This window comes from Lithobates pipiens, unplaced genomic scaffold, assembly GCF_037356315.1.
Source record: "Lithobates pipiens isolate NorthernLeopardFrog02 unplaced genomic scaffold, aLitPip1_a1.2 Scaffold_19, whole genome shotgun sequence".
NCBI classification, from domain to species: Eukaryota; Metazoa; Chordata; class Amphibia; order Anura; family Ranidae; genus Lithobates; species Lithobates pipiens.
In genome coordinates this window covers 448756110-448771789 of record NW_027507764.1, presented here as the reverse complement: position 1 = coordinate 448771789, position 15680 = coordinate 448756110, and the positions used below count along the sequence as shown (strand labels likewise).

The 15680-nt window shown below is 40.8% G+C and overlaps 1 protein-coding gene across 2 annotated transcripts in view; it reads right to left on the bottom strand.

The window, feature by feature from the left end:
- The window catches only part of RP1 (RP1 axonemal microtubule associated), a 612495-nt gene that overhangs the window by 352451 nt on the left and 244364 nt on the right, over window positions 1-15680 (bottom strand). For both annotated transcript variants that reach the window (XM_077492703.1, XM_077492704.1), the window contains exons 20-21: window positions 14816-14948; window positions 2615-2766 (exon numbers count right to left, since the gene is read on the bottom strand). In XM_077492703.1, coding sequence (XP_077348829.1) covers window positions 2615-2766; window positions 14816-14948 — 285 coding nt within the window. The remainder of the gene's footprint in view (window positions 1-2614; window positions 2767-14815; window positions 14949-15680) is intronic.

Genomic DNA, 15680 nt, shown 5'->3' with positions numbered 1-15680 from the left:
TAGAACACACAGTCAGGGAACACAGTTAACCCCTTGATCGCCCCTAGTGTTAACCCCTTCCTGTGACATTTATACAGCAATAAGTGCATTTTTATAGCACTGATTGCTGTATAATTGTCATTCGTCCCAAAAATGTGTCAAAGGTGTCCGATGTGTCCGGCCATATTGTCGCAGTCACAATAAAAATCACAGAGTGCCACCATTACTAGTAAAAAATAAAAATAAATGCCATAAATCTATCCCCTATTTTGTAGACGCTATAACTTTTGTGCAAACCAATCAATATAAACTTAATGCGATTTTTATTGCCAAAAATATGTAGAAGAATACATATCAACCTCAACTGAAAAAAAAATTGCTTTAAAAAAAAAAAAAAATGGGGATATTTATTATAGCAAAAAGTACAAAATATTGGGGTTTATTTACTAAAGGCAAATATATTTTGTTTGGGTACAGTGCAGCGCAACCGCGCAATTGTCAGTTAAAGCGACGCAGTGTTGTATCACAAAAAATGCTCTGGTCATTGTGCAGCCAAATCTTCCTGGGCTAAAGTGATTAAGGGGGTCCCCTGTGGACGTGCCCAGAGACTGGGAGTTATACAGTATACCTGGAGGATTGGATTGATATAGGCCTTTATTTCATGAAGTGGAAGTGTGAGTTCTGGGAGACTGGAGGGAGCATGAGATGTTATGTTATATTATGATCACTATCAGCTACGATGGGGTGAGTCCCTCATTGGTAAGGAAGGTCACAAGCACCAAGGGTTTGGAAGCACTTTTTTCATAGCCCGAAATTTGCTGATGGGCATTTTATTGTGCACTTATTGTAGATTGCACGGTGTATGGTTTAAGCAGTGATATTTTTGGAATTTTTTTTTTGGACATTGGGGTTTACTTACTAAAGCAAATCCACTCTGCATTACAAGCGCACTGCAAGTGCACTTGAAAGTGCACTTGGAAGTGCAGTCGCTGTAGATCTGAGGGGAAGATCTGAAATGAGGGGAAGCTCTGCTGATTTTATCATCCAATCATGTACAAGCAAAAATGCTGTTTTTTAGTTTCCTTGCACGTTCCCCTCGGATCTACAGTGACTGCACTTCCAAGTGCACTTGTAGTGCAAAGTGGAGTTGTCTTTAGTAAATAAACCCCATTGCATATCATTGCACTTCATACTTCATATTTATTGTTTTAGCAGCACTACTTCACATATTCACTCCTGAACCCTGCACTTGTGCGTTATTCACTCCTGGTTTTATTTAACCACATCAATACTGGGCCCTTTTGCCCCCTTCCTTCCCAGACCAATTTTCAGCTTTCAGTGCTCTCGTACTTTCAATGACAATTGCACAGTCATGCTACGGTGTACCCAAATTAAATTTTTAGCATTTTGTTCACACAAATAGAGATTTATTTTGGTGGTATTTATTCACGGCTCCGTTTTTTTATTTTTTGCGATATAAGCAAAAAAAGTGTTGAAATTTGGAAAAAAAACAATATTTTCTTCTTTCTTTCTTTTCTACTTATTTCTTTTTTTTAAAAATCCAATAAAATCTTTTTGTCATACATTTAAATGTATTCTGCTACATGTTTAATAATTTAATATTATTTTAATAATTGGTTTGTGTGATCATGGACATATGTACACAAATGATCATGTACAGATGTGTGCAGGTGATCACCGACATATGTGTGCAGATAATCATTGGGACATGTGATTTTACTGTTACATATGTGGGTGTCAGGTGTTTTTACTGAAGGACATTCCTGAACATCCTCTCAGAAGGAGAGCGTGCTCACCTGGCCATTTATATACAGTGGCCAGGTGGGAAGTAGTTAACAATGCCCCTTAAATACCCACCCAGTGTTATGCCCCATACACACGATCAGAAAATCGTAAGGAAAATACCGCTTTCGAAGCGATCGTATGATAATCGGATCGTTAGTACAGAGCTTTCAAGAGCTGATCATGACAGTTCATCTAATATTATTATTACGGACGTGCACAATTTTTTTTTTCGTACGATGACAGATCGTACGATTTTCATTTAATAAGTACAACTATTGTTCGAAAATACAATACAAATGCATTACAACACATGGCATCACTTCCGAAAGAAAATTCTGTTGTACAAGAATTTTCGTGACTTTAGTAAACTCATCAGATTCGATCTGAGATTAGCATGCAAAAAAAAACGGAGGATCATTGGTCCGATAATCTCATTGTGTGTACGGGGCTTTAGTGCAATGCAGCCACAGAGCACCATCCTGCTACTCTCCTCCATGGTGGGGGTGGGAGTAAGTTCCTGCACCTATTCTCTGAGAAAAAAAAGCCCTGAGTACATATAGCAGTATATTTATGAAACCTACTGCAACTATCTGATATTGCTCATTAACCATACTATCAGTTTTTGTATTCTAATCTGAAATACAATGGCAGCAGCAAAAATCTGATTGGTTGCTATGGAAAAGAAAACATCAGTCAAAATTACTTTTTCTACATGAGTCATAATTTAGTCCCTAAATCTCTGCTTTACAACTACAAATAAGAAAGGGCTAAGATGGGCAATGATTAGTAAAGATTAGCAATATTTCAGAATATCTGAAGCTTGTGTTACCTCTCCCTGTTGGAATGGAAGCAACAGATCTGATTTGATCAACCGTCTTTTTCCAGAGTCACCTCTTGTACCATGGACGCAGATGTATATGGCAGCATCTGTTCCTGCTTGATCTAAGTGTCCAGTGAAGACAATCACCTCATATGTCACAACTGTTAACCAAACACATACATTGTTTACTATACTGAGCAACCATAGGTCTTTTAGAAAAAATGCGGTCATGTAAAAACAACTAACCACACATTTAAAAAAAAAATTCAGAATCAAATTGCTGTAGGCCTATATTTCTCACTAAAGTATGCTAGGACCAGGGCTTTTTTTCAGCTGCTCACCGCAATCACTTGTAAACACTAGACATGTGCATTCCTTTTCGTCCGAATGAGTTTTCATCCGATTTTCGGGTATTTTCATTATCGTTTAACCACTACAGATCCGCGCTATTGCCAAATGACGGCAACAGCGCGGACCTACATTTCTGGGACTACGTCTATTGACGTCGTCCCGGATACGAGCGGCCTGCGCGCCCCCTGAGGGGCGCGCGCGGCGCGCTCTGTGATCGGCGAGTCCGTGAGACTCGCCTGATCACCGATCCGTGCAAGGGGTCGATCCCGACCCCTTATCACTTGATCAGCTGTCAGCCAATGACAGCTGATCATGTGATAGAACGGAGCCGGTAATCGGCTATTATTCCTCCTCGCGCTGACAGCGCGAGGAGAAAAAAAAAAAGCCGATCACCGGCGGCCGTGATCGGGACATCAGTCCCGATCACAGCCATCAATACAAGGGACCACCTGCCACCTGCCAGTGCCCACCTGCCTCCCGCAGTGCCATCCTGAAGTAAAATAAAACGCAAAAGTAAGTGCCCCCCGTCAGTGCCCATAGTGCCCACAGTGCCACCCACAGTGCCACCCACAGTGCCACCCCACAGTGCCACCCACAGTGCCACCCACAGTGCCACCCAATCTGCCTCAAAGGTGCTGCACCCCAGTGCCGCCCATCAGTGCCCAGCAGTGCCGCCCATCAGTGCCCAGCAGTGCCACCTATCAGAGCCACCTATCAGTGCCACCTATCAGTGCCCATCAGTCCCATCTATCTGTGGTACCTATCAGTGCCCATCCGTGCCACCCATCCGTGCCACCCATCTGTGCCACCCATCCGTGCCATCTTATGTGCCCATCTTTGCCCATCAGTGCCGCCTTATCTGTGCCCATCGGTGCCGCCTTATCTGTGCCTATTAGTGCCGCCTTAACTATGCCTATCAGTGCCCACCAGTGCAGCCCATCAGTGCCCACCAATGCAGCCCATCAGTGCCCACCAATGCAGCCCATCAGTGCCCACCAATGCAGCCATCAGTGCCGCCTAATCAGCGCACTTCAATGAAGGAGAAAAATGACCCGTTTGCAAAATTTTATAACAAACTATTAAAACATGATTTATTTATTTTTATTTTTTTGCATCTTTTTTTGTTTGTTTAGCAAAAAATAAAACTCCGAGCTGTAACTAAATACCACCAAAAGAAAGCTCTATTTGTGGGAAAAAAATGATAAAAATTTCATTTGGGTACAGTGTTGTATGCCCGCGCAATTGTCATTCAAAGTGCATCAGCGCTGAAAGCTGAAAATTGGTCTGGGACTGAGGGGGGTTTAAGTGCCCAGTAAGCAAGTGGTTAAACAAACCATAATGAAAGTGCAGAATCCGAAAACCGAAAGATCAGACATAAACAAATGCTTTATTTTAGTTGTGACAACAGTTCAATATAGATAGGAGATTCGACATGGCGCTGACAATAGCGATCTGTGTCCATCGAACCTGTGGTCGAATGTGCCTAACCTTAACTTTATTAGCCCAAGATTATTCTACATAGAAAGAAAAATTTTTACATAGAGAGAAAAGATTCGACATTATAGAGACAATAGCAAAAAAGGTTGAATGTGCCTAACCTAACTCTTTGTCCAAGATTATTCTATAAAGAGAGAAAAGATTTGACACCGCGAGTGGACATTTATGGTCAAATGCTCCGCCCATAAGCTATAGAAGAATTCTAATGTTGGTTGACTAGTAATAATAATTCATAAATATAATTATTACTAGTGTCATACAACATTAGAATTCTACTATAGCTTGTAGGAGGAACATTCAACCGGAAATGTACAATTGCGGTGTCGTACAGTTTAGCTGCTACGTGGAATCTTCTTAGAACATTCGACAGACACCATAAGCCTTCAATGACAGATTCGACCTTAATTATTTCCGATTTTCATACGAATGCATTTTTTAATTAAACAAAAGAAAAAAAACGAATTTCGGGAGTAAGTAAATAAATGTATTTTTCGGACGAAAACGAAATTCCGAAACAAAATATTTCAGTGTGCACATGTCTAGTAAACACAGAAGTCCAGTTTCTGTGTTTACCAGTGACAGCTCTGTACTCTGTGTGTAACCGCCCTGAACTTTGCACTCTGTATGTAATGCAATCCTGGTATTTAATGCCCCTTTAAGACCCTCCTACTGTTTGTGAAATTTGACTGACCACACCCACTATTTGATGTGATTTGGAGGGTGTGTGTGGGTGGAGGGGTTTTGGGGTGTCGTGGTTGAGTTCCAGCACCTATTATTTGAGAAAAAAAAACCCTGTCTAGAACCAAAGAATAAACTAAACTAAATATGTGAAAGAAATTGATAAATTATAAAATAATGACAACATTAATTGGCATATCTCTTGTATATACATACTTTATTTTGCATTTAGAGAACAAAGTAATAGTGGAGGTAATTTAAAGAATTCTATGTACCTAGAACCCATTTTGATATGGCCCTCTATTTTACGATTACCAGTGGATTCTGACCTTTCCATATTTTTGAAAGCACAAAAACAAGAAGAAGCAACTATGAGTGCATAGAACATATACTGTAGGGGTGATTTACTAAAGGATCCCAATGGCCCATTGAACTTGTGTTCATCTTAAATATCCTATAACTTGCTGAGCAAAAGAAACTTCATCTACAGGAAATGGATGTTTGAAACAAGCACAGAGTCTTGGTCAATGCAGGCTTCAATAGAAAACACAGACTATTTTCAATAAGCCTATATATGAATTTTAAATCAATGTTTGCCTTAAAGTGATTTTTAAAATTAGCTGCACATTTTACACATCTTCTATTTCATATTTTATTCTTGTTCAAAATACATAGATTTTTAGATTAACCATGGGAGGCAGCTCTCAGTGGTTCAGTACTATTGATCTGCTACCTGCTTTATAGCTGTTGAGAAAAGGGGGTTGATGTTGATTTTCTATAGGCTGTTCACTTTGCAAGGGAAGTTGCATTTTGCAAGGGAATCTGCCCCAGAGTGGAAGTTTCGCTTTCTAAAGAATACTCAATCAAGCGTAATGAAAATAAAAAACAGATTTTTTGCTGGCACAATAACTGAAATCAGCAGAGCTTCACCTCATCCACTAAGCCTTGGGGAAAATTTCATTGGAAAGTAAAACTTTCCTTGCAAAGCAAGCAGTCTATTTGCATTTAGTGAATTTACCCCAAAGCATCAGCATCCTAAAAAGTGCACTGTTTTTTAACCACTTCAGCCCCGGGAGGATTTACCCCCTTCCTGAGCAGAGCACTTTTTGCGATTCGGCACTGCGTCATTTTAACTGACAATTGCGCGGTCGTGCGACGTGGCTCCCAAACAAAATTGGTGTCCTTTTTTTCCCACAAATAGAGCTTTCTTTTGGTGGTATTTGATCACCTTTGTGGTTTTTATTTTTTGCGCTATAAACAAAAAAAACTCCAATTTTGAAAAAAAACACACTATTTTTTACTTTTTGCTATAATAAATATCCCCCAAAAATATATAAAAAAAAATGTTTTCCTCAGTTTAGGCCGATACATATTCTTCTACATATTTTTGGCAAAAGAAAAACGCAATAAGCGTTTATTGATTGATTTGCGCAAAAGTTATAGTGTCTACAAATTAGGGGCTAGTTTTATGGCATTTTTATTAATATTTTTTTTTTACTAGTAATGGTGGTGATCAGCGATTTTTATAGTGACTGCGACATTGTTAAGGACACATCGGACAATTTTGACAGATTTTTGGGACCATTGGCATTAATACAGCGCTCAGTGCTATAAAATTGCATTGATTACTGTAAAAATGTCACTGGCAGTGAAGGGGTTAACCACTAGGGGGCATCGAGGGGTTAAGTGTGTCCTGGGGAGTGATTCTAACTGTCTGAGGGATATGCTAGCAGTGACACGACACTGATCGCTGCTCCTGATGATAGGGAGCAGACGATCGGTGTCCTGTCATTAGGCAGAACGGGGAGATGCTGTTTACATCGGCATCTCCCCGTTCTTCAGCTCCGTGGCACGATCGCAGGTATCCCAGTGGCGATTGATTCCACGGGTCCCGCGTGCACGGTCACGGAGCTCATGGCAGGGCCGCGCGTGCACGGTGGAAAATTCAAAGTAAAGTACGGATGCGTTACTTTGCCCAGCCGTGCCATTCTGCCAACGTATATGTGCTGACAGTGGTTAATGAGCCAGTCAGCTACTAGATTTGATCTGTGAGAAGGAGCACAGCCATTGTAAAGAACTGAAACCCAGATAGCAGAACCTGCATATCTAATATCCAAAAATGTCTGCCCCCGTGTGCACATATGATTAGAAATTTTACATAGAAGAAAGTCTTATAAACATTAACGCTTATTGCTAAAATTATTCACATCAAGTTAATTTGTTATATATTTAATATATACTGTATATATATATATATATATATATATATACAAATACACAGATATATACATATACACGCTCACCGGTCACTTTATTAGGTGCACATTGCTACCTTGGTACCGGGTTGGACCCACTTTTGCACTACCAACTGCCATAATTCTTCATGGCATAGATTCAACAAGATGTTGGAAACATTCCTCAGAGATTTTGGTTCATATTGACGTGGTAGCATCACGCAGTTGCTGCAGTTTTGTCGGCTGCACATCCATGATGCGAATCTCCTGTTCCACCACATCCCAAAGGCGCTCTATTGAATAGAGATTTGGTGACTGACTGTGGAGGACATTGGAGTACAGTGAATTCATTGACATGTTCAAGAAACCAGTTTGAGATGATTTGAGCCATGGTGCATTGTCCTGTTGGAAGGAGCCATCAGAAGATGGGTACACTGTGTTCATAAAGGGATGGACATGGTCAACAACAATATTCAGGTAGGCCGTGGCATTTAAATGATGCTCAATTGGTACCAAGGAGCCCAAAGTGTGCCAAGAGAATATCCCCCACACCATTATACTACCACCAGCCTGAACCGTTGATACAAGGCAGGATGGATCCATGCTTTCATTTTGTTTACGCCAAATTCTGATGCTACCATCTGAATGTTGCAGCTGAAATTGAAACTCACCCGACCAGGCAACGTTTTTCCAATCTTCTATTGTCCAATTTTGGTGAGCCTCTGCGAATTGTAGCCTTAGTTTTCTGGTCTTAGCTTACAAGAGTGGCACCCTGTGTGTTCTTCTGCTGCTGTAGCCCATATGCTTCAAGGTTCATTATAGTATTCATTCAGATATAGTATTCTGTATACCTTGGTTGTAACGAGTGGTTATTTGCGTTACGGTTGCCTTTCTGTCATCTCAAACCAGTCTTCCCATTCTCCTCTGACATCTGACATCAACAAGGCATTTTCCTCCACACAACTGTCTCTCACTGGATATTTTCTCTTTTTGGGCTATTGTCTGTAAACCCTACTGCTTGTGCATGAAAATCCCAGTAGATCAGCAGTTTTTTAAATACTCAGACCAGCCCGTCTGGCACCAAAAATCATGCCATGTTCAAATTCACTTGAATTCCCTTTCTTCCCCATTTTGATGCTCAGTTTGAACTTCAGCAAGTCGTCTTCACCACGTCTAAATGCCTAAATGCATTGAGTTGCTGCCATGTGATTGGCTGATTAGCAATTTGTGTTACCAAGCAATTGAACAGGTGTACCTAATAAAGTGGCTGGTGAGTGTATTTGTCATGCTTGTTTAAAGCAATAGTAAACCGCTGTACAGTGAAACCTTGGATTGTGAGCATAATTCGTTCCAGAAACATGCTTGTAATCCAAAGCACTTGTATATCAAAGCAAATTTCCCTATAAGAAATAATGGAAACTCAGATGATTCCTTCCACAACCATTTATTCATAAGTCTTTCAGTTTATAGTCCATATAAAAAGATTTTAGCAATGTGATGTCCATAAAAAAATGTTCATCCACAAATGGAAGTCTCCACAAGGGGATTAGAAGCAAAATCCAGCAGGAGCTCCAGAGTATAAAAGAGAAGAGAGGGGCCTCTAAGTGTAGCAATTTGGTTACATTTAATGAAGGTACAACATTTAGCAACTCTAAGCCCTTGTACACACAGTCGGAGATTCTGCCAACCAAATTCGTCGGATTTTGTCCGTCAGATTTAGTCTGACGGATTGTGTCCGAAACTGTTGCATACACACGGTCGGACTAAATTGTCGAAAAATCCGATCTTTCAGAACGTGATGACGTAATTTCGTTAAGATGGGACTAGATTCAGGCTAGTAGCCAATAGCTTTGATGTAGGAATTTGATCTGAGCATGCGTGGCACTTGGTCTGTTCAAAATTCTCTACACATGATCGGATTACGTCCGATCGAACCAGTTGGTCGGAAAATATTTCCAACAAGTTGGAAAATTGGGTCCGACGGATATTCAGACGGAATCAGTCCGATGCATACCACACACAGTCGGAATATCCGACAACACGGTCCGACAGGACACATTCCAACGGATTCTCCGACCGTGTGTACAAGGGCTTAGGGGTTCATAACAAAGGAGAAGTGGGCTAGGAGCATATTACAATCTTACAGATGTCCCTTCAAGATGGAAGAGAACCGGGACGTAATTTCGTTAAGATGGGACTAGATTCAGGCTAGTAGCCAATAGCTTTGATGTAGGAATTTGATCTGAGCATGCGTGGCACTTGGTCTGTTCAAAATTCTCTACACATGATCGGATTACGTCCAACCGGCCCAGTTGGTCGGGAAACATTTCCAACATGTTGGAAAATTGGGTCGGACGGAGATTCGGACGGAATCAGTCCGATGCATACCACACACAGTCGGATTATCTGACAACACGGTCCGATAAGACGCATTCCGACGGATTCTCCGACCGCGTGTACGCGGCATAAGTATCCAGGCATCTGGGGTAAAGCTGTCCACATAGACCGAGCCTGCAAGGGGCCCTGTTACAGGCGCCATGTACAGCTGACTCACAGGAGTTCAGCTTTGGCTATTTTTGGCGGCTCCTTTGTGGTTCATACTGCGCAGTACAGGGGGGACATAATCCGCAGGGGGGGGACCTTTCTCAACAGAACACCGGCTCTCACCACTGTCAGTCTGCAATCGTGATTGGGAAGACTACCCTGCAGCAGAGCGATATGAAAGCAAGGCCTGAAGCACTTGTGGAGCACAGCGTGGGTTTATGTCGGGGCAGTGCAGAGAATGGTCTATGTGAACAGCTTTAACCCGGATGCCTGCATACTTAGATGTGCCTGTTTTAATCATCAACCATAAGAGTTGCTAAATGTTGTACCTTCATTAACTGTAATCATATTGCTTTACTTACAGATGCCTCTCTTCTCTTTTATACTCAGTTGTAACATGACACTACTCGTATATATAAAGACATCGCTTGTCAAAATTTATAAAAAAAAATTAGCTTGTCTTGTAAAAGTTACTCTCAATCCAAGGTTTTACTGTACTTTTTATTTTTTGTACCCTGTAATGTAATGTCATAATGTGCTAGTGTGCATCGCATACTAGCACAATATGTTAAACTTACCTTAAAACCAAGCCCTTATTATAGGCTTACCTATAGGTACAAGTCAGAGATGGGAGTTTACTCCTACTTTAAAGCAGATCTTAACTGCATCTGAGCATCACAAACAACCAAAAACACTATTTAATTCATTTTTTCATTTTTAATATTCAAAGAAAACTACCCCATCCACTTCTCTATCCTTTATTTTGTTGTAAAATCATTTTAAAAAACAACGCCAAGCATTTCTGACAGTGGCCATCTTGAGTAAGGGCAAATGATTCATGTAGCATTTACTTCCTGGAATCCATCTACCCTTATCTCAAACATGCATGCAGGTGAGTGTTCCTAGCTTAGAAAATCCTTCCTCCTCTCCTCCCCTCCTGGGATTTATGACATCATTTGCTTAGGCAAGAAACAGTAAGTAGTTAACCACTACAATACAGGGCACTTTCGCCCCCTTCCTTCCCAGCCCAATTTTCAGCTTTCATCGCTCTAGCGCTTTCAGTGACAATTGCGCGGTCATGCTACACTGTACCCAAATGAAATTTTTATCATTTTGTTCGCACAAATAGAGCTTTATTTTGGTAGTATTTATTCACGACTCAGTTTTTTATTTTTTGCTATATAAGCGCAAAAAAGCGGAAATTTGGAAAAAAACTATATTTTCTTTTTTCTATTTTAAAAGAAATCCAATAAAATCAAATTTTGTCATAAATTTAAGCCAAAATGTATTCTGCTACATGTTTTTGGTAAAAAAAATTCCGTTAAGTGTATAATAATTGGTTTGTGTGATCACGGACATATGTACGCAAATGATCATGTACATATGTGTGCAGGTGATCACGTATATACGTGTGCAGATAATCATTGGAACATGTGATTTTAGTGGGACATATGTGGGGGACATGTTTTTATTATTAGGGACATGTGTTTTTATTATTTGGGGACATGTATGTTTTGGGGACATGTATGTTTTGGGGACATATGTGGGGACTGTGTTTATACTGTGTGGTGTGTTGTGTATTACACTAGACTGGTGATCAGTGAGTAAAAAGCTGTAAAAAACAGCTCATACTCACTGATCATCAGCCGGCTGCAGCGATCTGCTCTCTTCTCCTCAGCGATGACTTCTGTGTGAGGAGAGGAGGAGCCGATTGCCTAGCAACCGGCTGTTTGTTTACATCACATGACGGCCGTGATTGGACACGGCCGTCATGTGATCAGGAGGGCCAATCAGAGAGCCCTCCGGCCGATCTGAGATGCGCCGTGTCCGGGTGACACGGGCGCATCGGGATCGCGCCGCTGCGCGGGCGCGCGCGCACGCGCGAGATCCCGCTCCTTCTGATGGACGTTCCTGAACGTCCTATCAGAAGTAGACGGCTCCCACCCGGCCGTATATGTGCATTGGCCGGGTGGGAAGTGGTTAAAGAAATGTAAAAAAAAAAAGTTTTAAACAAGTAAATATGATATACTTATATACTTTCCTATCTATTTGCTAGCAGTTTGAGGATTAAAAATAATACATTTTGGTTGGGAGTGTAAAGGAAATTTGTAAGTTCTGCATATAATTGTATTCTATTTTGTATGTATTGCACACTGCCCTCACGGCACTAATAATGTTTTCATTACATGTTTGCATTCTTTCGAGTCCTGATTAGAATTAGTCTGCCTATGTTACGCCCCTTGTTACCATAAACATACAATTGCAATATTAATGTGATACCTACGTTATCATGTGTATAAAAACCTTCACTTGCAACATAATAAAGCAGAACAGTTATTTGGAAAGATGCTGAGTGTATCTTTTGTGTCTGTTCCCTACTGCAGTAGTTATTATTAATTTGGAACCACTAATCAATATGAGGACAGGAGAGTGAAGTTCCACTTTAAACATACAGCCAGTACTCATAGGAAATTATGTTTTCAGCACTCCCAGATGAGAGAGAAGAGAAGATTTTCTGTTTTCTTTTAACAAACTGGTCAAATGTTTAAATATTGTGAAAGCACTTGCTATAGATGATGCTCTTCAGATTATTGTTATGTCTCTGTAAACTGGGCCTTAGCCAGCATATAAATATACAATAAGAGTAAAAGAACACAAACTGTTTTGACAGGTTTTGTTTAGTGGAAGGACATATAAACTTACAATGCCGTCAATGTAAAGACTGTGAGCGGTTAAATGTTTCTCATTAACCAAAGATTAAAAATAGAAGAGCGGAGACATTTATAAGTCTCATAAACAAGCAATCAGTATTTAATAAGAAAACTGAAAATAAAGCTCAAACACAATGTTTATGGTAATGGTATTGTTATGGTTCTCTGCACAACATAAGATGAAAGATAACATGCTGAGTATTTAAATGAATCATATGTATATTCACGGTTACTGCTAAATCTAGCGATGTGGTTTGTATTGTTTGGGAGGAAGACAAAACTCATGGGTTTAAGATAAATAGGGATGAACAGGGTTGCTTTAGGTTGAAGGTTAGATTTATTGCTTAACCACTTAAGCCCCGGACCATTTGGCTGGCCAAAGACCAGACCACTTTTTGCGATTCGGCACTGCGTCGCTTTAACTGACAATTGTGTGGTTGTGCGACGTGGCTCCCAAACAAAATTGATGGCCTTTTTTTTCCCACAAATAGAGCTTTCTTTTGGTAGTATTTGATCACCTCTGCGGTTTTTATCTTTTGCGCTATAAACAAAAAAAGAGCGACAGTTTTGAAAAAAAACGCATTATTTTTAACTTTTTGCTATAATAAATATCCCCCAAAAATATATATAAAAAAGTTTTTTTCCCCCTCAGTTTAGGCCGATACGTATTCTTCTATATATTTTTGGTTAAAAAAAACCCTGCAATAAGCGTATATTGATTGGTTTGCGCAAAAGTTATAGCGTCTACAAAATAGGGGATAGATTATTGCGACATTATGGCAGACACGTCACAATTTACACATTTTTGGAACCAGTGGCATTAATACAGCGATCAGTACAATTAAAATTGCATTGATTACTGTAAAAATGTCACTGGCAGTGAAGGGGTTAACACTAGCGGGCAGGGGAGGGGTTAATATATATCCTATATTGTGTTTGAACTGAATGGATGGGACTGTGCAGGGAAACTCTGTATGGACAGAAAATCTGTCAGTTCCCTGCTCAGAGAACTGGAAACTGTGTGTTTACACACACAGCTGTCGGTTCTCCGTGTGCCCCGAGCGATCGCGGGAGCTTGGCGGTGATCAAGACCGCCGGGCACTTGCATCAGCTTGGGGAGCAAGCGGGGGCATACCCTAGTGGCCGTTTATGCTACCGACGTAGCATAACGGCGATTCGCGCAACCGAGCCATGCTGCCGCAGTACTACTGCGGCGGCTGGTCGACATTTGTGGTTAAAGAGTTTGGATTGAGGGCTGGGTTTAGATTAGGGGTTAAGGTTTAGGGGTTGACCCCAGGTTCGGGTTAGATTTATACATTAGGACAGGGGTAGGCAACTTTAAAGAGGTGGAGATCTACCTAAACAACATGAGAGAAGTCAAAGATAATCGAGCACAGTGTCACCTCCTCACACCTGATTTAAACCTCTAATTGCCGTACTACCGTGTCACAATTGCATGCATTGCACCTAAGACCCCTTTCATACTCTGCAGCCCATAGTGTCGGTGGTAAAACGCCACTATTTTTAGCGGTGTTTTACCGTCGGATTTCCGGCGCATTTTTAACTTTTAACCTCCGCTAGTGGCAGAGAAAGGGTTAAAACTGCCCGCAATACGCCGCAATAGGGCGTTTTGCCAGCAGTGTAGCCGTACTGCCCCATTGATTTCAATGGGCAGGAGCGGTGGAGGAGCGGTAAACACACCGCCCCCTCACCACTCCAAAGAAGCTGCTGGCAGGACTTTTCCTGATGCCCTGCCAGCGCACAACTCCAAGATGGAAGCCCTCACAGTGTGAAAGCTTTCACACTGGAGACAATGAAGCAGCTTTTTAACGCTATAGCGCCTGCAAAACGCCCTCAGTGTGAAAGGGGTCTTAAGGTAATTACCCAGAGTGATTCAACTAAGATGGACAACTTTACTTTAGGACGCACCACATTAGGGGTAAAATCTGTATTTCTGCACTGTTTCTATGTTGTATATACCAGCAAAATAAAGGGAAACTGTGAGGGTGTGGGGCCTATTATGATTTACAGAGTATTTCCCATGCTCCTCACAGAAATAAGTGAGAAAACGAAAGTATGCTGGAACTGGTATTATTACAACTACGTATGGGGACACTTAAAAAAAACTCTACAGGAAAAATAGGACACCAAAAACCTTTAAAACGATAGCCTGGTCTGGCAATCCAGTAACTTACTTGGGAAAACAGGTTCACCATCTTCCACAACAGGAAGCTCACAGACAAGTTCAGAGTTGCCATGGTTTCTCGATAGCCACCTATGTGCTTCAAATTGATATGTTTTTCTATTTTTCATTTTCTGGAGAGTTACCTGTTAAAACAAAAGTAGTCAGTTCTCTGTTCTTAATTTTAATGACAAATGATGTCAAGAACAAAAATATACAGTAAATTATAATATGTAGGAATGGACAAAACAAACCATGCACCTCACAGTATATTAACCAATTGTGGACACTGGCCATACTGCACATAGCTGCTGCGAAAATAAGTCTTCTCCCAGCGGCGATGGCTTCCACCACCCCCACCCCCGCCATTAGCAGACAATGGGGCCCAGAAGGAGGGATTCCTGTAATCAAGATAAATAAATGTGCTCTGTGTATGGCCGGCCTTATTCAGCTTCATTGAAGTGGTGAGCTTAGACCTGCAAGGTTTACCCCCCTTCCTGACCAGGCCATTTTTTTGCGATATGGCACTATTTTGCTTTAACTGACAATTGCGCCTTTGTGCGACACTGTCCTTTTTTTTTTACCACAAATAGAGCTTTTTTTTGGTGATATTTGTTCCCATCTGCGCCTTCTTATTTTCTTGCGCTATAAATGAAAAAAGACTGTAAATTTTGAATAAAAAAAAAACGATATTTGTAACTTTCTGCAATAAAACATATCCAATAAAAAAAAATGTAAAACATGTCTTCATCAATTTAGGCCAATATGTATTCTGCTATGTGTTTTTGGTAAAAAAAAATCCAAATAAGCATATAGTGATTGGTTTGTGCAAAAGTTATAGCGTCTACAATCTATGGGATATATTTATGGGATTTTTT